The sequence below is a fragment of the Hydra vulgaris genome, chromosome 12, assembly GCF_038396675.1.
Source record: "Hydra vulgaris chromosome 12, alternate assembly HydraT2T_AEP".
Taxonomy (NCBI): Eukaryota; Metazoa; Cnidaria; class Hydrozoa; order Anthoathecata; family Hydridae; genus Hydra; species Hydra vulgaris.
Window position 1 is genome coordinate 64,774,661 of NC_088931.1, and position 23,667 is coordinate 64,798,327.

At 26.1% G+C, this 23,667-nt stretch overlaps 1 protein-coding gene across 1 annotated transcript in view; it reads left to right on the forward strand.

The window, feature by feature from the left end:
- The window catches only part of LOC100211840 (ADP-ribosyl cyclase/cyclic ADP-ribose hydrolase), a 44,677-nt gene that overhangs the window by 11,257 nt on the left and 9,753 nt on the right, over positions 1-23,667 (forward strand). Inside the window, exons 6-7 of the mRNA XM_065814106.1 lie at positions 13,377-13,466; positions 17,340-17,417. Coding sequence (XP_065670178.1) covers positions 13,377-13,466; positions 17,340-17,417 — 168 coding nt within the window. The remainder of the gene's footprint in view (positions 1-13,376; positions 13,467-17,339; positions 17,418-23,667) is intronic.

Below are 23,667 nucleotides of genomic sequence, written 5' to 3' on the forward strand. Positions count from 1 at the left end.
AGTCTTTTCCATATTGTTGTTATAAAACGAACTTCCGCACAATGGAATACAGCAATACATCCCTCTTCCACCTTTTTTCACTTCATTTGGTCTGAAAATGCTTGAGTTGGAATAAGACATCTTTTGGAGCGAAATTATGTTTTTAATTTTATCATTTCGAGAAAGAGTTTGAATCTGTTTACATTTTTGTCCTTACTGGCCTCTTTTTCAAGCTGAGAAATTAGTTGCGCAATCGAATTAGAGAAATGTCTATTACGTTTTTGCTGGCATCGTTTAAGACCTCAACGGTTAGTAACTCAAAATCCTTTGTTATTGAGCACATTTCTTTACGCAGATTAAAATCTAAAGAGTTATGTATGAAAATGCACACTCCATCTCCTATTTTTTCAGATCGTCTTATTTGATGAATAACTTTATAATTATTAAGTTGAAAGTTAGAGTTATTTTCGATTTCTTTATTCCTGCACCATGTTTCTGTTAGACATATAATTTGAAATTTTATTTTAACGCTAAACAAAAATTCTTTAAATTTATCAAAGTTTTTTTGTATACTCCTTATATTTAGATGCAGTGCATTAACATCAATGTTGCCAATGAGCGTTGAAATGTTCGAGCTGTAATAATAAGGGCTTATATTTTTTCTCTCCATCCCCATCCTTAAAAAAACTAATGTTTAATTCAGGGTTATTTTCGAAAAGTATATTTTTGTTTCTTAGGAAAAATTTAAGTTTATTTATGTCATTATTATTGCCATTATTATTGGATGTGTAATTTTTTGCATTAAAATTAGATAATAAATTAGTTTCCATTTTAAAATAAGAATTTAAACAATAAATTAACAAATAAAAAACATTTACTTTTCTTTGGGAGTCCATTCGCGAATGATTAGTTTATCGTACGATATAACCGCATATTTTCCGCCTTCTCGTTCTTTTTTCAGTTGTTCTCGAAGCTCGTTTCTTATAATTGTAGTTTCGGCGCAGTAGTCTTCGTTTATGTAAATATTTTTTCCTTTTAAATTTTTCGCCTGTTTTAAAATTTCTACTTTGTCTTTATAGTTTAGTAACTATTGGGCGAGTTTTGTGTGTGTTTCTAAATCCTGTCCTGGGAGCCCTCTCGATTTGTATACTTTTTAAACCAAGTGTATCTTCAAACATCTTTTGTACCTTAGATTCGCTTACACTCCAATTTTCGTTTTCGCTTTCTTTCAGGCCTTCTTTTCTGAGGTTGTTCCTTCGTGAACGATCTTCGATTTCTCTAAGCTTATTCTTTATTTTCATTTCGCTTTTGTCTTTAATTTTATTGCTTAACTCTTTTGTTTTTTTCTTTACAACTTCAAATTTATTCGAAATAATCTCATCGTTAGTTTGGATAGATTTCATAATATCACTGCAATCAGATACAAGTGATATAACTTTTTTATTCGTTTCATCTAAATCCATTGCAACGTTATTAATTTTATATGAGTTTTCGCTTACGACTTTTTCATTCATATCTAGCCGCTCAGTAAGAATTTTCATATTTGCTGCAGTTGTAGATGCGAATACTTTTTCGTGATCTTTCAAAAGCTTCCTCGTTTCTTCTAAAATATCTTTTTTTGTTTCTCTAGTAAATCTGAAATCATCTTAATATCCATTTTAATTTAATTTTTATTTTTTATTTTTGAAGCAATAAAAACACGTCTGTTCACCACGATGCGCAATTAAAATTTCCGCGTAAGTAATTAATGTTTTTGAAACGACTAACTTTATAATTTAAGTTTTTTTACTTTTAAAAGTAAGTTATGTAAAAGAAGATTACATCAAAAAGTAATTTACTTTTACATGTGAAAGTAAGTCACATGAAAAAGCTGTTTACTTTTGCATTCAAAATTTAATTACTTATGAAAATTACATTACATAATATAAAAGTTCCTCAAACTGTAACTTCATTTACCTATGAAAGTAACTAATTTAAAAAAAATTATATTAAAAAAAAACTTGCATACGAAAGTAAATTACATAAATTTATGTAATTTATAAAAGTAATATGCTACTAAATGTAAAACTTTTATAAAAGTAATATGCTACTAAATGTAAATAAAATTTTCAAATAAAATAATATATTTTAAATAGGAATTTTTATATTTTAAAAGTAAAAGCAAATCTTTATTAAAAACAAATTATATAAAATAAAATTTCAATTACATAAGCTTACATTTTATATAACTTGTAAAGTAATTTAAAAGTAAATTATATAAAGTAAGTATATTTACTTATATTCTACAATAACTTTGACAGGATCTTGTACAATAGTAATGCAAAAAAGTAGAGTCTTGGATTTAGACAAATCTGAAACATGGCAGTGAGAAGGTGTAGATATTCATTGGAGACTCAAAAAAGGTAGACTATTTGAAGGGTAGACTATTTGAAGGGTAAACTATTTGAAAGGCATAATTGGCATAACTGTTTGTTCTATTTACAGATTTTTTGCGTAAAAGTTTTTATTATTAAAAAACTAAGGAGGGAAAGTTTAAACGAGTCCTATATTATGATGGCTACAACGTCATGTTCCGCAGATTTAGGAGCTCCGAAATTTTTAAGAGGATGCTTTATTTTTGTAAGGTTTTTTCGCCACTTTAATAAGAAAAAAGGCCACCTGCTCAAAAGTGTCCCAAGACCTTGCAAGTCTTAATCCGGTATTGGTTTTAAGATCTACGGTATTTTATGGGCGTGAATAATTTAGAACAATTTATGTAAATATCTTTATCTGCGTGTAGTATCAGTAATCTAACTACAGCAAGGCCAGTGAAAGCAACACTTACTTTCCCTCAAGCAACTGGGCCCAAGGCCGCGAGGTTTAGGAACCTCAAGATGTATTTAAAGAGATTTTTGTTGTTATTTTTTTAAGTAAAAGCTATTGTTCCAGAGAAACAGATTTTGGGCACCTGGACCAGTATACCTACCTGGCCAAAAAAATTTTGCTAAGTTACTGCGTAATATACAAATAACCCGAGCAGTAGTAAAGCAATGATTTATATGTAGAATAAGAAATAAAACTTCTGGTGATGGGAGCCTGGAAAAAAAAACCCTTAAACATTTTCCATTCTTACCCCAAATGTGAAGGCAACAAATTTGTAACTTTTAATTTTATTTTCTTACACTAAATTTAAGTCGACAGGTTTAAAAATTCAAAATTCAAAGGTTATGATTATATTAAGTTTACACCAAAACCGAATAAGGTGCTTGTTCCTAAACATTCAAATATGATATAAATGAAAACATTCTTAAGTTTGGCACTTATGTTGGCAATATGTTTTATTTACCAAAAGTATACTTATTTACCAAAATCATTGGTTTTTCATAATTATATTAGTATTATATCTAAAAACTTACGCAAGTAGACATCATTACATTATTGGTTACCATCAAGTCTTTAAATGAGTTTAATATGGTTTTTAACAACACAATAAAAGACCTCATTTGTACGTAACTATTAACAATACTATTAGTTAAAGATACTGCTGATTAAGTAATTCTAATGGGTTTGGTGAAAAAGGAAACCGCCGCATTTTCAAATTATAAAACCTTTTTACATTGCTTTTGACGTGGTATAGTATCACGTCATTGCTTTTGACGTGGTATAATACCATTTATATTTTCATGGACAATATTTTTTAAACCATTTTATTTCTATGTTAGAAAAATAAAATTATTCAAAATTTCTGTTATTTATGCAATATTTCCCCTGTTTTAGAATGTTCTTTTAGAAAAAAGTTTCTCTTATTCTAAAACAACATACTAAAACATGTTTCAGCTACATATATATTTATTTTTTTGGTATACTCTCAAAAAATACAAAACTATAATTGTCAACTAAAATAAAATTATGCAAATAAACTTAACTCAAACTTTGGTAAAGCACATGATAATCAATTTTTGATGTTAAGTTTTTAATGACTTTATTATGTACGGATATTTAGGGGCTTGGCTGTAAGACTATTTTCGTCTTCTTCTCGCCCCGCCATTTGTATACTTTGCAAAAGAAAAGTAATTATTTGTATCAGCAAATTTAGAAAAATTTAAAATTACAAAAATTAAAAATTAACCACTGCGTTAAAGAACGTCTTTAAGTAATAAAAAAAAAAATCAATGACCAAATTAAGTTTGAAAAAAAAATTAATTTGATAATATTGTTTGAAAAATACAAATGATCCTGTAGACTAAAGTCACATAATAACACTTAAATTTCTTCGTTATTCTTCAACAAATTTTAACGATGAGGTCCGTGTCATTTAATTACTTATTCACAAAAAAAGAGTTAAATTAACTTTCGTTCCGAACTTTTGAATGAGGAACAGAATGTGATTGTCAGACAAACTTATAACTTAATTAAAGATAATATTTTAAATCCCCTAAATAATTGGAGAGGTTGCTCAAAACTTATACGCTCATAATTGTTGAACACTAGGAGATTATTGCACGGCATTAGAGACTTGTTAATGAACTTATTATTAGTTTAAAATGTTTAAAAAAATGTATATATAAATGCCACGAACTCGTCGCTCTCACACTAATGATATGAATGGGAGATAAACGTTTTAGGGGATTATTGTTAACAGACTCCGATTTTCGCAATACTTTTGAAAAGCTTTGCATAAATATAAATATATAAATGTTTGGAGTTTGCTTCAGGTCGTGACATAAAGTTAAATTCTCAATCAAAAACAAAAAGCTTGCTACAAGCCTGATTTTAAATACGTGATTGGAATCTGGTTGTTTAAATATTGCGATAACTTTAAATTTTTGAAAATTTGAAGTAAAAAAGTAACAAAAATTTACTGACAAAAAAAAAGAACTTGATATTACTTCATCTGTTTGATGAAAAAACATCAAGACCCTTTCCTTCACAATCGACCATATAAATTTAAATTTAAAAGTGTGCTTTTCTGAACCGCCCTATTAAATTCGCTATATTATATAAATCAAAATAAGCGAATATTGTGGTTATGAAAAGTTTGAAACTTTTTTTTAAGTTAATTACTTTTAATTTTTTAACTATTCTTGATGTTACTTAAATCAGTTATTTAAAAGTTTTGTAATTTGGCTTCTTTTATTCAGCGTGGTTGTTGTTAAAAACCAATCTAACCAAAATGAAAGTTATTTCTGGAAATGAGTAATTAAAATAATTGCTGTCTGGAATAGACTAATTGAAATTAGTTCATTCCAGACATTAATAGCTATTAATAATAAACAAAACAAATCAAATAAAACATTTTATTTCTGTTAGAGTGGTTGTTACGAAAAGGGCCGACAAGAGCTATCCCAAACGGAGGGTGCAGGGGGTTTTTTTCCCCCCAAGCTTTTATATATGCATTTGAGTTAGCACATTTGTATATTTAGCATTTCAGTTGGCAAGTTTTGAAGTATAGTTGGCAAATGTCAAATATAGAGAAACACCAAATATTAATTTTTGAAAAAAAGCTTTGAAAAAGCATTTAAATGCCTTTTCAAAGCTTTTTTGCAAAGAATCTTTCTTTTTAAAAAGTTATAAACCCTAACTTCAAAGATAAACATAATATTAAAGAAAAAAAAAAGGGTACATCCCTCCTTGCCTAGGAGATAAATTCAACATGCATGTTCATCGTGACTACGCAAATGCTGTCAAGACAAAGTAAAGTCTGAAAGATAAAGTAAAATCAAAACAAAAAAAGAGATTCAAAAAAGTGGAGTTCTTCAGTTGGCTCTGAAGACAATTTTAAGATGTACTTTTATTAAATTTACTCCAATGCAGGAAGTTTCAGAGCCCTAGCTAGTCTGTAAGGTAGTGAAAAATCAATCAGATGATTCCGGGACAACTGATAGCCTTCAATCAACTTGTGAAATCAAACTAACGTTTGAAAAAAAAGTTACAAGTTTTTTCTAAAGCTCTATTTAATTGAATAAGGTTTTACTTTTCTAATCATCCTTATGCGGGTTGGACACTAACGCAATAAAAAGAAGGTTATTAAGGTGCACACAATCTATATTACAAAATTGAACAGCTTTCCTTACCATCTTTTTCCAAGTAGATTATATATGATAAAGCACAATAAAAGATTATATCTGATAAACACTCCTTTAATCATATAAATTATATCAGATAGTTTAAATGACTTATAATTTTTTGAAAAGTGTTTTAGCAGTTGATGTCCTGGTGGATACCAAAAATGTTACACTGCGTCATATAATCATAACAAAATACTTGATTGCAAATACAAAGAAAAAAACTAGAGAAATAGCGCGCTCTAACGAACAGTGACTTAGTTAAGGTTTACAAATGTATTTTCTTTTTTCTTTATTACTAACCTATTTCTGCTCAACAAAAAAAAAATCATTTATTATTTAATCAATGCCCCTGATAGCACTCATGCGGCAGGAAGCTCTTCTCTACACTACTGATATTTCCGCAAGTTGACTATATTTGCCCCTAATTATAATAGAACATAAAATTTCAAATACAAAATTTACTTTTATTTGTTATTGGAAATAATTATTTTTTTCAAATTACTTTTATGTAAGCTGTTTTTTCTAATTAGTTACTTTTACACGTAAAAGCAATTTGTTGTTATGTAGTAGTTTTACTTTACTTTGTAAAGTAAGTGTCTTATTTACCAAATATTATATTTTGTATTTTAAATATTATGATTTATATTTACGTAAGTTTATTTCATAAATAACTTTTTTTACATATAAAAAGTATATTATATTTCGATGTAATTTTTTTACATAATTATAACCAAAATTACTTTTCAAAGTAAATTACTTTACACGGCTTACCATTAAAAGTAAGTTACTTTCACAAGTAAAAGTAAAAATGCAAATAACTTTTATTTTTAAAAGTAACTTACTTTTTCAAGTAACAGTTACTCATTTAAAAACTTAGTTTAAGTAATTAAGTTTTACATGTTATACATGTTTTACATGTAATTTATGCAACAACAAAAAAACGAATTACTTTTATATGTAAGTAAATTATATATTTTTATATGAGTTAATATATATATATAATTAGAGTTTTTACATCAAAATGAGTAAAAGTGCAATCCCTAGATAGAAGCAAGTGAAAAAATTAAGTATAATAACTAAATACAGAGTTTATTATGTCTACCAGCAGCATGGTAACATTCTGTTGAAATGCCAATACACGGTTTTCGGAACTCAACTTTTGTTGTGCAAGATAAATGAATCGGTGAATGTTAATAGGGCGGAATTCCAATCATGTAAACTTTCGGGAAACTAAAAAAAACTGCATTTTTCAACGAAGTAAATTTTTGTTAATGGTTCAATAATTTTTTTTTGAAAGTGACATTATCCTCATCAAAAAAAAATTATTAAACCATTAACAAAAATTTACTACGGGGAAAATGCAGTTTTTTTTAGTTTCCCGAAAGTTTACATTATTGGACTTCCACCCTTTCATTCGATTCACCGATTCATGTACACAAGAATATACAGAACAAAAAATTTCGAGTTACCGATTACCGCTGTAAGGCACATGCAAAACAACTGATTTAAAATGAGTAATAATAATGATTTTAGTTCTCTAAACACAATCTATTGATGACTTTAAACTATTTAGTGTAATAGGATTAAAGTCTTTTCTACCGGTACGTAAAAATCTACATTTTAAGATAATTTGGATAGCATTTAACAAGAAAGTGCAGGCCTCGTTGCCTTTTTTTTATTTTTTTTATTTTGCTGTTTATATAAACTATTACTCCCTTTCACAAAAAATAAAATATAATTACAAGTGTATAAATAACAAACAGACAGGGGTTCAAAGAAGGTATGGATGGCAAAGTACCAACCTAATCTTTTCAAAGAGCCTCTACAGATCATAACAATAATAGTAAAATATAGTCAATAAATCAAGTAGAAAACTTGAATATTGAAAACCGTGTAAAGGAAGACGGAAGCCATTGGCGGTGATCTCCTAAATTATTTTTAGAAGCAAAATGTTCTGGCGTGCGCCTTCCGCCATGAGAAGTGGCTTCCGCTTCTTAAATGGCGGGAAAAAAATTTTAATTGAAAAAAGATTAAATTTTTTTTTTAATGTAGTTTTTGACAAACTACATTAAAAAAAAAATTTAATCTTTAAAACGTTTAAAAGTATAAAATGTTTAAAAGTTTAATAATTTAAAAAAAGTTTAAATTGAGTTTAAAAAGTTTGAAAAGGTTTACATCGAGTATTTAAACGTTTTAATCGTTTAAAACGACGTTTATTTTTGTACGTTTCCAACCTATAAAATGTCTACAGGCATTATTTGTTTATGGGCAATTCCATTTTTAACTTACGTTACACACTTCATCAAATTTTTGCCTATTTAAACTGTAAATTAAACTTTTAGCTACTTTTTATATATCTTTTAAATTGGTATGGAATTCTCAACATCTTGTGAAAGTTTCTAATACAATTTAAAAAATATATAAAAATTTATTAGAGGTGACCGGCTCACAGTGGGACAAAATTGAGTTTTTTGTGTCAAAGTTATTTTCGTAGTTTTATTTATTAGAATAGCTATATTTATTTATAAAATGCATAAATAAAGTAATAAACAAGTATTTATACAATATAAAAAGAAATATTAAAAAAATTAAAATTGGTGAAAAATACGAAGTATTTTTAATGGACAAAAGTTGTCTTTTAAAAATACTTCGTATTTTTTAAAAGACAACTTTTATCAGTGTAAACATTAAAAATATTGCTTTTCAATGCATCTATTTATCATAAAATAATTTTTTAGATTTTTATTTACAGAACTTATATACAAGTTCTGTAAATATAAATCTAAAAAATTATTTTATTTTGTCATAAAAAAATTATTTTATTTTGTCATAAAATAATTTTTTAGATTTATATTTACAGAACTTATATACAAGTTCTGTAAATATAAATCTAAAAAATTATTTTATGGCAAATAGATGCATTGAAAAGCAATATTTATAACAGTAATGAAAAATTTTTGATTTTTATCACAACATGATTTTTATAGCAACGTTAATTTTACTTGCTTTATCACTTGCTTTTTGGAATTAGTGTCTAGTGAATGTTCTCTTAACTTTTCTAATACAATTCTTCTTATTTCCATTTATTTATTTTTTACTAGCTAAAATGAATTAGTTAAAATCTATAAATATCTTTATTGATAAATTTAAATATACATAAAAAGTTTTATCATTAGTTCAACTGTAGAGATAAATAAGTGCTCTGTAAAAGCTCTTATATAACACTGAAAGTAAATGTAGTTTGTTTGTTTTATTTCAATCTACTGTATAGAGCAGACTTGACCATCATACTAAAATTCAATTATACAAGTATACAAAAATCAGTCCAAAACAAGAAAATAAAGTGTGTCGCTAGGTTGCTATGCAAAATATGTTTAACCGACTTGCTTGAATCTTAAAATGAACCTTTTGTGTTTGCTTTACTAAAAGACAGATTTTAGAAATGAATTCAGAGATAATTAATTATCTTAAAATAATCTAAACTAAAAATTTTAAAAACTTCAACTTTATTTCCTGGAAAATCACCGTAAACTTATTGCTGCCATTTTTATTGCTGACAACGAAAAAAAAGTAGCGCAAAGAAAGTAAGAGGAAATCAAATCGGCGTTTCGTCATAGCGATAAAATTCGCTTCGCGCAAATATTTCGTCTTGTGTAAAACGGCCTTTACGTTACTGAGCGATTATTATCGTGGATTTTATTTATATCTATTATTAAGAGTTACGTAATAAATTGTAGATTTTTTCAGAGCTGGAAAAAACCCACTTTTTATTATTTCAGAAAGTGGATTTTTGAGGTTTTTGGGTTTTTAAGGGCTTTTCGGGTTTTATTTTTAAATGCTAGATATCATTATCAAAATGAAACAATCAAATATTAATGACTACATGACAATCATAATATGTAGATAGAAAATTCAAAGAATATCATAACGAAATTATTTATAAGATGTTAAAACTTTAGAAAAAATTGACATATTAATAGGTTTCAAAACATAAATTGTAAAACAAAAAACCCAAGAAACCCTTTTTTTATTTCTATTATTAAGAATTTCGTAACAAAAGAATCGCAAAAATGAACTCATTCATTACAAATAATTAACCAAGAAAATTTTAAAAAACTGATGGGACTCTTCCTGAGTGATTTTTCATCACATTTATAAAAATTATCAAACCGAAAAATGTTTTTCCTCAAGACCAAGAGCAACTTTAAAAAATTATTATAGTATTACAACTTTATTATTACATATTTGGGTCGTTTAAATTAGAAAATCTTTGTCGAAGTTTTTTTTTACACCTCTAACGTTTATGCGTATTGCCTTACTTTCATTAGGTTGAATTTTTAAAATGCTGCAAAGTATTTACATTAAAATCTTTTAAAATATTTTTAACGTAAAAACGCTATAACAGTTTAGGAGGGAGATGGTTTCAGCTATATGTGATCGTTTGTGACAGGAGGATTGACAAATATAGGATGACGTGCTTTATGGATGACCCCATTTAATTGCATTTACAAACTATTTGTTTTACTAAAACAAAAATAAAAAAAGTTCTAACTGATTTTTTTATATCAGGAGAATAGCAAGTTCACCTTTTTTTTTTTTTTTTCATGTCTAAATAAAAATATTTATACAAATTTTATTTTTATTTATTTATGTATATTTAAATGTCAACTAAAAAAAGAATACGTAAAGAAATAAAAAACAATAATATAATTAATTTTAATTAATATTAAAAAAAAAATAACAATAATTTTCTAAATTTTTCGAGTATAAATAGTTTCAGTTAGAAACTTGCCAAACCAACGCGACAAATAAGAATTACTTAATGACATAGTTCATTTTGTTACACAAATTTAAAATAAAAATGTGCTCTAACTAAGCATCGTTATTCAAAATTTTAAATGTAAAAACGTAACATTTAATATATATTAAACGTAAATTTGGCATATATTATTAAAAAAACATATGTTTTTTAACCAAATTTTTGAAAAAACAAAACTTAATCATGTTTTTGTAAACTCACTTTGCATGAAAATTGCAAAGGTTCTTTCGTTATTTTCTTGAAATATATATATTTTATCAAGTATAAAATCTGACCAACAAAAATTTGAATATGTTTGTTCCATTTTCACATAATTGCAGGCAATTATTTTTAGCAGTATTGTCAGGAAATGAAGGAAAATATTTATTGTTTATATTTTGATAGTGAAAACTCTAACCTGGGAGAAATGAGAACTTTCAATATGTCGCTGTTTAGAAACTTTTCTGAAAATAGATCTTAAAAAAGTATTTTGCAAATATACAAAAATGCTATACATCCATGTCTACGTATGGGAGATAAAAATGCACTTGATATAATTCCTTGCCCAGAACCTCACATGCTGGTAAAGATTGTGATTATGAATATGTTATGTAAGGAACTTGTTATTGGCTTCAGGCTAATAGTCAATAGATAAATTCGCATGAATATAACGAAGTTGGGTTGGATGGTAGAAATGCTAACAAAATACAGAAGCTTCTGCTTCCCAATCAAAAATTATTGCTTAATATAACTTGTATGAAATCATTACATAATGCAAACTTTAAAGTTTTTTTTAGTTAATAAGTGCTTTGGGATTGAGTTTTGTAAAGTTTATAAAAATGCAATTTATTAACCTTTATTAGTAAATAAGTGCTTTGAGATTAAACTTCTTGAAGGTTACAAAAATACCATTGTAAAGTATGTTGAAAAAATGAAGACGAATTTGAGTTAGAAAAATTTTAAGGAAAAGAATTATTGAATATATAGTTGATTTACACATAAAAGCATTTCTTTTTTATAAACTTTTTATGTAATTGACATACTAGCTAATTTATTTTTAACTTTTCAGTTTGATTTTTTGAAATGGAAACTTATGTAAAAATGAATATCAACCACAACCTTTATTTGGGGTAAAAAAGCCATATCGTAAATACCATCACGTTGTTTTCTTAAACAAAAATATGATACCATTAGGAGTGTTTGCTAATCAATGCTACGAATCCGTTTGTTAGAACATGTTAAAAACTCTGAATAGATTCTCAACTTCTGAATCTAAATTGAATCATGGATAGTTTCTGAGAAGAGTAGTATTAGAATACTCAACGGTTGGAGTTTAAATGATATTAATTCTTATAAATTAGTAATAAAAAAATCTCAAAATTTGTGAAAGCTTGCTCCATAAGTTTATAAGAATTTTCTTGTTGTAATATATTCTTTTCATATTATATTACGTCTTGTATATTATTCTTTGTGTATTATATTACATTTATTAGTTATTTTAACACCCTACAAATCTATTCACAAATTGTAGTTATTGGAATGCGAACTTTACTTAATATGTTAATATGTAAACACCTAAATATTTTTTTAAGAGATATTATAATATTACAACATTCTCCAAAGAGTTTAGAAAAATTTAGGGGAGGGGGACATTTTTCTTCCATTTTCATAAAAAATTGATTTTCTCGTCGGGATGTACGCCAAACGATTCGTTCATCTGATCAGTCTGTTTATTAGTCCTTAACATTATGTTATAAAATATTTTGAAGTATAAAAACTTTCAACCTATACTTACTACATTTGATTAGTGAAGGTAGACTTTGTCATATCCAAGGAGCTACATCATCTTTAATTCATAACAGTTTTTTTTTTTTTTTAATTTAATATTAATTTCATTTCCTTCAGCCATTTAAAATGTTAAGAAAGCTTTTTATTGTTCACTTTTTTCAAAACCCCGACCCTCTCATTAATAAAAATCTCCTCCTCCCAATTATTTGGAAGGTGAGAGTTTTTATTATTTTGTTACATTTCAAAATGAACAGTACTAGACCTAAAGTAATGTTTATAGAAAAACTGTTTCAACATAACCCTATTAGCACGAGACGTAAAAAAATGTAAATGATTTTGAACTATTTGAACTTTTTAAACGTCGTTTGAGCATTCAATAGACTTATATTTTAGGTTGCGTTCCCACTGAAAAATCATTTTAAAAACTTTTAAATAACAATCTAAAGAAGACATCAATAAAAATGATTCTATTATTTGTATTTTTAATGAAAGTGATCTCCAAAAGTTGTCTAATATTTTATACCATTATCTTGTTTAAAAGTACCTTTTTTCTATTTTAAAATTCAATCATAGCTTGAATTTTTAGAAACATGATGAAATAGGGCATTTTTAATAAAGTTATGCTAAATGCGTATTTAAACTTTATTAAAACTGTTGTTTAAATTAAACCTTATAAACAATTTTAATTATTAAATTAAGTTTTGAAAAATTGTTATTTTACTAAAGATTAGAAACATTTTAAATTCATTTTTTAATTCTTTTAGAGAAAAATGTGGTAAAGGCACAGTGAACGAATTAGTTTCAGATGCTATATCAGCTGGAATTACCGATGTTAAATGCATTGATCAACCAAGGTAAGAAAAAATAAACAAAAGAACTCCAATTTTTTGTTTCAATTTATTTAAAGTAGATTGAATGGATTTTTTAAAAATGGTAATGATGTGTTTGTACAATTGAACTTTACAGCAAATATTGCAAGTTTTCGTCTGAAAACATTTTTAAGGGTCAAAAGAAACGTTCTAAACGATATATTTTTACTATTTTAAAAGTATCTTTACTTTGAATAAAATGAACATTATTTACTCTACTCGAAATTATTTAGGTTTAACTATTGCATATAATAAAAAAATAAAAAAACTTTTTAACGTTGCTTAAAGATATATTTTTTTTCAAAAAGTGATTTATAACCATGTTATAAGGCTTAAGAAAAAAAAAATTGTGTAAGCCATTGTAGAGCGTTGAATATATTTAAACAGAGAGTTAATCGATTGATTTATAATTATGATTTTGTCTTAAATGATAAAGCTACCATAATGAATATTGTAGCTTGCTAAGAATATTATTAGCTTGCCATAAAGCTTTTATAGCTAAAACTGTTTGATTTTGTTGACATTTTGTATTTTACAGCGTGTAGATACTTTTTAAAATAGAAGCTTAATTAAACAATTTTGAAATCTGTTTTGTGCTTACACAAAAATGATTTTTTTTTTGTTCTTTTTTACAATTTTTTAAAAACAGATTATCCTTCAAGATATGTAAAAAGTTTGTGTCTTAACTACGCTCTTAGTAACCATGTTAATTCGTTGTTTTTGCACGAAAAAACAGGAACTCCTAAATAAACAGGAACTTAAAATAAACAGGAACTTAAAATAGTGTAAACCAAGCTATAAAATTCACAGAATCTTTAAAATTTTAAACATGACTTAAACTATTATTTATGTTTTTTTTTCTGTAAAATATTTATTAATCTTGATTAGATAGTGTGCGGCCGTGGCGCAGTGGTTAGAGCGCTTGCTTTATAAGCAAGAGATCCAGTTTCGAAACGAGCCTTGGACATATTTTCGCGTCACGGTAAGGAAGGAGGCGTGAACTTTCTGGTTAAATGCACATCCGCTGTGCTCTGTGACAAGACCGTTAGGTCTTCTTGGGGCACCTAAATAACAGTATAAAAAAAAAAAAGTATAAAAAAGATAGAAAATAAAAATAATAAAAAAGTTAAAAAATGTAAAGTGGGAATTGACATTATAATAAAAAAAAAATTGAAGATGGAAGTGGAAATAGTTCAACAAGGGTCAAAAACAAGTCTTTGTTTTTTTTTCACAAAAAATCTTCTCTCACATCTAATGAAATTGAAAGTGAAATTATAAACTACGAACTTATCGAACTCTAAATTTTATAATTGTATTGAGATGCTTGATGTTTGTCCTAATTGCTCATCAATAATAACTTAAAACAATAAAACTAACTAAAAAAAACCTGCAAATAAAATGTGTTATGATAAACTTAATGGGACACATGAGTTTTTCATCACTTTTTCATGTTTTGTTTAAAAAAATTGCAGCAATCAATGTTATAGCTAATGTTTGATTAGTCTTTTGTGATGTCATGGTTTTGTAGTTACTAATAGGTTTCCATCTGTTATGGATATGCCTTCATTGATGTCAAAAAATACATCCAATATTTTTAACGTCACTTAATTTAATATAAACGGAAAGTGCTTATGAAAATATTAAATGCTGCTGAAGGAGCATAAACAAAAATAATAAACTAATTGTCTCTTAATTAATTCCTAACAATATATATACATACATATATATATATATATATATATATATATATATATATATATATATATATATATATATATATATATATATATATATATATATATATATATATATATATATATATATATATATATATATATATATATATATATATATATATATATATATATCAACCCTCAGAATTAGGGCAATGCCAACCTAACTTCTTTAAAAATGTTTGAGGTCGCCAAAAAGTTGCCGACTTCGTTTTTATGATTTATGGTAAGACCTTTGAATCAAATATTTTTTGCTGACCTGTTGCCGACCTCTAAAAAATTTATTTCCTAATTCCGAGGATTGATATATATATATATATATATATATATATATATATATATATATATATATATATATATATATATATATATATATATATATATATATATATATATATATATATATGTATACACACACACACACACACACACACACACACACACACACTCATGTTATGTGGTATTTAGGCGTTTAACAGTTTACTATAACATCGTACAAACTTAAATAACAGTTCTACAAATACAAAAAGTTAATGAATATATCGAAAAAATGGTGTCTAGTATTCAGCCTAATCAGAGCGAAGTATATGATTTTTAAGCTTTGTTAGAATAAAAAATTAATCTAAGCTGGAGGTTCTCTTTACTATTATTGATGTTAAAAAGATCTTGAAAACATTCGATTTCTCGTTCTGTGCACTGATTTGTTCTGGAAATTTCCAGTCTCTCCAGCCGGGATTTGGTCATAAAAAGACGTCTTTTAAACGTTGAAGAAACGTTTTTTTGGGACCAAAAAAACAACTTGTTCTTTGCTTTTAATCTGAAGATGATACAATCTTTTGTCCTTACTTCGTAGTTATTCACCATCTATTTTTTATGATGCTGATGTTTTATTATATAATCTAAAATTTGCTAATTCTTACTAATTATGTTAAATCAATATATTTATTATAATATCAGCTGAATATTAAGTATAAATATAACAGACATGCTAAATTACATGGTTCATATCTTTAAAAAATGAGCAAGTACATGGAAAAGTTTGAGAAGTTTTTGTAAAATCTTTAAAATCAGGGAATATTTCAAAATAACTTCCAACTGAATATTAGTTTATATTCAGTTTAAAGTTACTTTACAATATCCAAATTTTGGAACTTTATTATTATCGGAAGTTGCTCACAATAGTGATACTACTTTTTTAATATGTAACAACTATATGTTTAATAAATGTATAAATGTAATAATATAAAACACGACTTCAGAAAAAACCTATTCTTAAAAAGATTGCTAACAATACCCTAATTATGAATATAAGGTTGTTTCTGACACTCATGCAAAAACTAAAGCTCGTTGCAAATATATATGGCATAAAAATATTACGGGCATAAAAGCTGTTAAAAGTCACACAGCAGGTATTTATGTTAACTAATCAATTTTAATGTGTAAATATAATTAAGTTGGTTGAGTTATGAGACATGTTATCATCTTCAAAGCAACCAAGTCAAAAAGTTTTTTAAATGTATATTAAATAAAGCAAACTTATTCTTTTAAAATTTAAAGTTTCTTAGCTTTTTTGCCGGCATATTCGAACTATAGTTAATTAACAAACAAGCTTATGATTCCATTAATGTACATGGACTTGCAAAGATGTTACAAATCATGTTGAACTTGTTTATGAAGCAAGAAGTTATTGATAACTCTTCTACACCAGTCTAACTAAAAGAAGTTGACTTTATTATTAAAAAGACAACCTACTTACACAAAATTGAATCAATCAAGGATTTGCCGATTCGAAAAAGTACAATAATAAAGGCTGATATTCAAAGTTTTCACAATGATTGCACTAATATATTGGTATGTTTGATTAAAATAACCTCAGAACTTCTCACATATGAAGCGAACGCTCTACCACTACGCCACAACAGGGGCTTTTATATGCAAGTATTTGGAACATTATTAGTAGTAACAAAGTTATGTTCTTTAAAAATGTAATTTTGTAGAAAATCAGAATATTTTACTACAAAAACACTTAATTAAATTTTTTTGATACAAAAAAAATATTTATGAAAATAATATTTTTAAACAACTTTTAAATGTTATTAATAATATATATTCTTTTTTATAACAGAGACACGCTGTTTTTGTTATGTGCTAAGTACCCCAACGCTAGGGAATGTGCTTCAATGTCAACGGTAGAAACTATCAAGTAAGATTTTTATATAAATTTAAATCTTTTTATTTAAATCGTGGTGTAGTTAAATGAATGTTTTTTAATTTACTTAACAATGTTGTTAACGTAATATTGTTACACTAGCTAATCTGACCCGTAAAAATACGGATCTTTGTAAGTCTATTCCACACTAATCTTTTCTATACTTTTTTTGTATATGTATATCCTAGTTTTCCGGAGCCATAAAATACGGTTCTTTACTAAATATACCATTTTTATACTTATCTGTTCCTCATCGATTATTTCTATATCTATTATTTGTTTACTTCATTATTTTTACGTAAAATAATTCATTTTGAAAAATTGCTTTAAGAGCAAAAAAATTAACATTAGCACCTTTTCCACATAATTAGAGCTTACGAGATTTATAATTACGTTTGTTTTTCTCCTAAACGCATATAATTGATAGCTCGGTGGTTTAGTGCATCAGTGTCGTTTTGGGGGATTAAGACCTTCCTTAATATATTTTGAATATTTTTCAATCTTGCTGTATTTATGGCGATATTTATAGCAAAATTTTTATTATAGTATATATCTATAATAATTATAGGAATATTTATAGCAAAAAAATAATTTTATAGCAAAAAAGTGTAATAATTGTATAATACAAAATTCAAAAGTTTTCTCATTTTTACAGATTTATTATACACGATTGTTCTATATACTGCCTGCAAACTCAACATATCCTACAGACGTTTACACTTAGAGATGTTTGTACGCAGCGCTATTCAAATAGCAGAACTAAGTTGATCTTAGACCATTAAAAACTATTGACTATAAAACGCGAAAAGATTGTCAATAAATAACGCAACGAAAAATTTATTTTAAAAAAAGAAGAGCTTAAGTTCTTTTACGTGGCGGTTTTAATTTTAACATTAAACTTAATGAACTATTTTGATTTCTTATTTAACTTATGACTCTGTGAGGAAAAATTCTTATCTTTTTGTTGTGTTCATTATTGAAATATAGCGTTGCGTAATTTATGGACGTTCCCTCATCTAAAAGTTAAGCTTAAAATTATGGAGTATAGTATTTTGATGGTTATCTAAATTCTGTTGTTGCTGCGCACTCGGTTTAGAATGCTTAACGGGGAAATGGTAAAATAGCAGTAAAACTCTAAATTTCCTTACTATTTAAATATTAATAAGTTTTAACTTTTAAATATTTTTAAAAAATAATAATCTTAATAAAATGGTTTATTTTAAATATAGAATTGAAATTTTCAATTATTTTCTTATCAAAAACATACATTTTAAACCCCCTTATTGTTTTGAAAAGTTAAGATCGCCGCGTGGCAGATTTAAATCATTAGCTTGCTTATTTTTTAATTTTTGTCATTTAAAATGCTATAACAAAACAACTTTATAGTTCTATAGATTTTATATTCAATATATAAACATGTTGTATTCTCATTTTCTTTGCACGAACTCAACTTAGTTGGAACAAAACTTGAAATGAAAAAATAAAATAACATAGGTATCTCAATCATGACACATACGCAACAAATTTCCCCCCGTTTTTTGATTTTTTTTAAGAATTTTTAGCTTTTTTAAAAATCTTTTCGTTCGTTAAAGTGTATAATATCGTTGCATATGTTTGTATATAATCTCTATAAAACTTCACAAGTATATTGTATTTTAAAAAACTTTTAACCTTATCGTTGGCGGTAGTAGGTCTCGAACCGTGGCTATTTTCACTCGGCCACGCTAGCACATTGTCAATCTAACTTCTAAAACTATATAATAACTTTTTTCAACGGAAATAAATGCTATAGATTAAAGTTAAAGAGACGTTGACGCAATGTAGCTTTTAAGTGAAAGTAAAGCTATAAAGCTTAATATATAGTTTAGTATGTTTTAACATTACATAATTTGAAGTTTACGTACTTTAGATATTTCCATACATAAGAAAACGTGAACGAAAGTTCACGTTTTCTTATAAAACAAAGTTGCTGCAACTCTTTCTTGCCATTACCTCGGTTGCAATGACTGCCGAGAATACTGTGTCAAGGCTCGAAAGGGCACGACTACTACTACTACTACTACTACTACTACTACTACTACTACTACTACTACTACTACTACTACTACTACTACTACTACTACTACTACTACTACTACTAATACTACTACTACTACTACTACTACTACTACTACTACTACTACTACTACTACTACTACTACTACTACTACTACTACTACTACTACTACTACTACTATTAAGTTCAGCATTATTATATAAATAATCTAATATTATTACATAACGTGCTGTTATTACAAGACGTAATATTCTTTTCTTTTTTTTTTTGTAACGTGCCCCAAGAAGACCTTACGGTCTTATTACAGAGCAATAAATAGCTAATATTGAATTTGTTATTCACTCATAACGAGTATCGAGTTGGTTATTAACCATTAACTAATATTGAATTGAATATTCACTCTTAAATTTTACAATCATTTAGCTTTTTGTAGTACTCTTGCTCTTGATTACTCTAGTTTTGTTTGCAAGCGCTTGTTTTTTTTTTAACTAAATGAAATTTGCAAGAACTGATCATAAAAATTGCTAATTCTAATACTAAGACTTAATAATTAAATAATCAAACCAAGGATAAAGTGCATCTCTTTAATCTGAAATAAATCAAAATTTCTTGTATTACCAGAAATAACTAGGAATGTGAAATTTACACAGTTTTTTTTTACTTGCTGCCAATAGTCTAGATTTCAACAAGTTTCGAACAAATTTCTTTAAATAATCAAGTGTATTTCTGAATAAAGTTTATCTCTTAGTAAAAATGTTTCTGAATAAAGTTTATCGCTTAATAAAAGTGTTTCTAAATAAAGTTTATCTCTAATAGTGTAGTAATTGGTGACAACTTTATATGTTTTTGTACTATTTGGGGTAAAAGCATGAAATTTGGCCTAAATGTTGATTATATTGAAATAATCATTTCAAGAATCGGACCCACTTCCAAAATAGCTCTACCTGTCTCCATGGTAACCGGATGCATATTTTGAAATCCTATACTATATATATATAATCCTATACTATATATATATATATAATATATATACTATATATATATTGAAATCCTCAGAATAGGCAGAGATATGCGCAATCTGATTCGCTGATTTTGAAAGAGAGGCTTTTGCGCGTATGTTTAAATCAAAACAAATGTCAAAAAACGTATTGAATATATAAAAGTGAATTTGAGTAATTTCATAAAAAACCAAATAATAATTGCAAAAAAAATTATGATTTTTCTATCCAACTTTGTGCAATATAGTACAAATACTTATACAAACCCTCACAACAGATGGTAAAACTTGACTATGCTGTGATTCTCATACGATAGATTTTTTAAAACAGTTTAAATTAACTTACTAATATCAATAGACAATTATTAACTTGGTATAATTTTTTTCAAATTAAGTTCCCATTTATCCAATTATTTAGCAAGAAAAGTATTTTGAAAAAATAGCCTAATTTCTTTTTAGAACTTTACACTTATTACTTCCATATATAAATTATATACAACAATAAAAAAATTTGAGAATATTGCTTAATGTTTGTTATAGCTAGCCTAGATAATATGCAACATTCTTGAATTAAAAGCAATTGTAAGCAAGAGCGAATTTAGATATCCTTTGGTAATGTATAGTAATAAAAGATCACAAAGCATTGTAGCATAATAAGCTATTAGAAAAAATCAATAACCTGGTGTCCACAAGTGTGTTTTGATAAAGTAAACTGATTACCAAAAGCAATAACTCTCAACTTACCACACCTTTATGAAAAACTAAGTGTAAAAAGGTAGAAACAAGAAAGATTGCAAACATGCAAGTTCATATTTTTGTTTATTTCAATTTCAAAACTCAATACATGTTTTGTTGATATATAGCTTTTAACCTGAACAAAATACTCGTTGTTGTATTCTATAATTAATATAAAATGTGTATTCTTTAATAGCAACTGTAAATAATATTAAATAAAGCAGCAAACTTTGATAAATTTTATATATTTATAATGCTAATAATATATCTTAAATTATATACTCCAGAAGAAAAATAAAATATGTTCCCTCTAAAAAAATTAGAAAAAAAACCTTAAATAAAATGTACTCCATATTTACAAATTTTATGAATAGTTTCATTATCTAATTTTTGGTATAACCAATAAAAACAAGTGTTCTTTTTTTAAATTTTTGTGAATACCTCTTTTTTTATTAATATAAAAACAGAGATGCGTCATGTTTTATTTTGATGTAATATTAATAATTTTTTTGAAAACTTGCTTCTTTAAATGTAAAAGCTAATTTTGATGAAGTTATTTTTATTACAAAAGTTGCCATAATTCTTCTTTATTTGGTTAAATTTTTTGGCTTTAATACTCAGTAAAGTTTTAATGTTCAGTGAAAAAACAAATATCACTTTTTTTGTTAAATTTTCCATTAGATTAATATCCAATTTTCATCCTATTTAATATATATAAAGAAAAATATTGATGTACGCCTTATCAGCCTTCTCAAAATTTAGGTTGAACAGTAACTTCTTCAGGGTTTGTAGATTTATATGGAACATGTAAGCTAGTTTGGCAAAACATCTGTAAAAATTTTTCAAAAATTTTAAATGTTAAACTGTTTATAATTAACAAGTTGGTATAAAGATGCAGTAACGAGCTTAGAACAACTTCTGCCTCAGCCTAAAACTTATACTTTGCATATTTTAAGTACTTTACCTGTAGTCTGGTGCAATTGCATATAAACTTTGTATCGAGCATGCTTTATAGAACACGGACATTATATTTGATGAGAAACACATTTAGAAATCTTGCAAAATTGCACACATGCAAATTCAATATTTCTAAATGTGTTTCTCATCATTTTATAAAGCAAAAGTTTTAATAGCATGACAACTTATTTTGTTCTTATTTTTGATAATTTTTTTTATTTTTTTTTATTACTCTTTTTTCATTAGAACGTTTGATATTTTTCCATGCTTTATATAAGGTTACCTTCTATATTTATGTATATATATATATATATATATATATATATATATATATATATATATATATATATATATATATATATATATATATATATATATATATATATATATATATATATATATATATATATATATATATCTATATGTTTGTGTGCCACAAAATTTGAAATCAATTTTTGAAAGCTTTTTTCTCAACCAATTTTGCTCAAATTTTGCACACTTAATCATTTTTAATGACAATACAAGGAAATGGAAAAATTTGACCAAAAAAAGTTAATTAAGTTAACAAAAATTTAATTTGTATTTTCCCATACATTTTATTTATTTGATATGAATTGCGTATTACGTCACAAAAATCATTGATTTGCAAATTATTTGCAGTTTCGAAGACATTAAAGTGCAGCGATTCAAAACCTATTGTTTTTTAAGTCTTAAGTTATTAAGTTATAAAACAAAAATTTAGTAAAAACAGTAATTTTTAAATTTAAAAAAAAAAAAAACAGTAATTTTTCCTTCTACAAAAGATAACAAAAAAAGAATTTCTAGGCCCAATAGAATTCTGCTTGCTTAAAGTATGGATTTGAAAAAAAAATTTTTTTTCGATTTACTAGTTGTATTGTATTTATTGAAAAAAAAAAGATTTAAAAAACTAAACTAAGTGGTTATACACTTAGTTTAGTTTTTTAATTCTTTTTTTTTTCAATAAATACAATACAAAAATACCACAATCATTTGCCATAATCCACTTTTATTTATGCCATAATCCGCTTTTATTTGGTTAACTTATTTGACTTCAATACTTTTTCTTGCTTTTAATGTCAGTGTTTGAATGTAACTGTACAAAAATTACTGTTCTGTAGACAAACATAAATATCACTTCTTTTGTTAAATTTTTAAATATTTTATAACTTAATATAGCCTGCCAAAAAATTTTTTAATGGCTTAAAACGATGTTTTATTAAAGTTACGTAATAAAAAAATATATCAGCCTCCTCCAAACTATGGTTGAAAGAAAGCATGAAAACAAAATCTCCTCAAAGCTCATATATTGACATGGAACATGTAAGCTAGTTTTGAAATTAGTGCAAATTTTCTTTTTTAAAAAACTCTAATTTTCAACTATGAAAATTAGAGTTTTAGATAAACTATTAGATAAACATGTAAATCAGTTTATAAATAAAGTTCTTCACCAGTAGTCACGTAAATCTGCATATAAACTT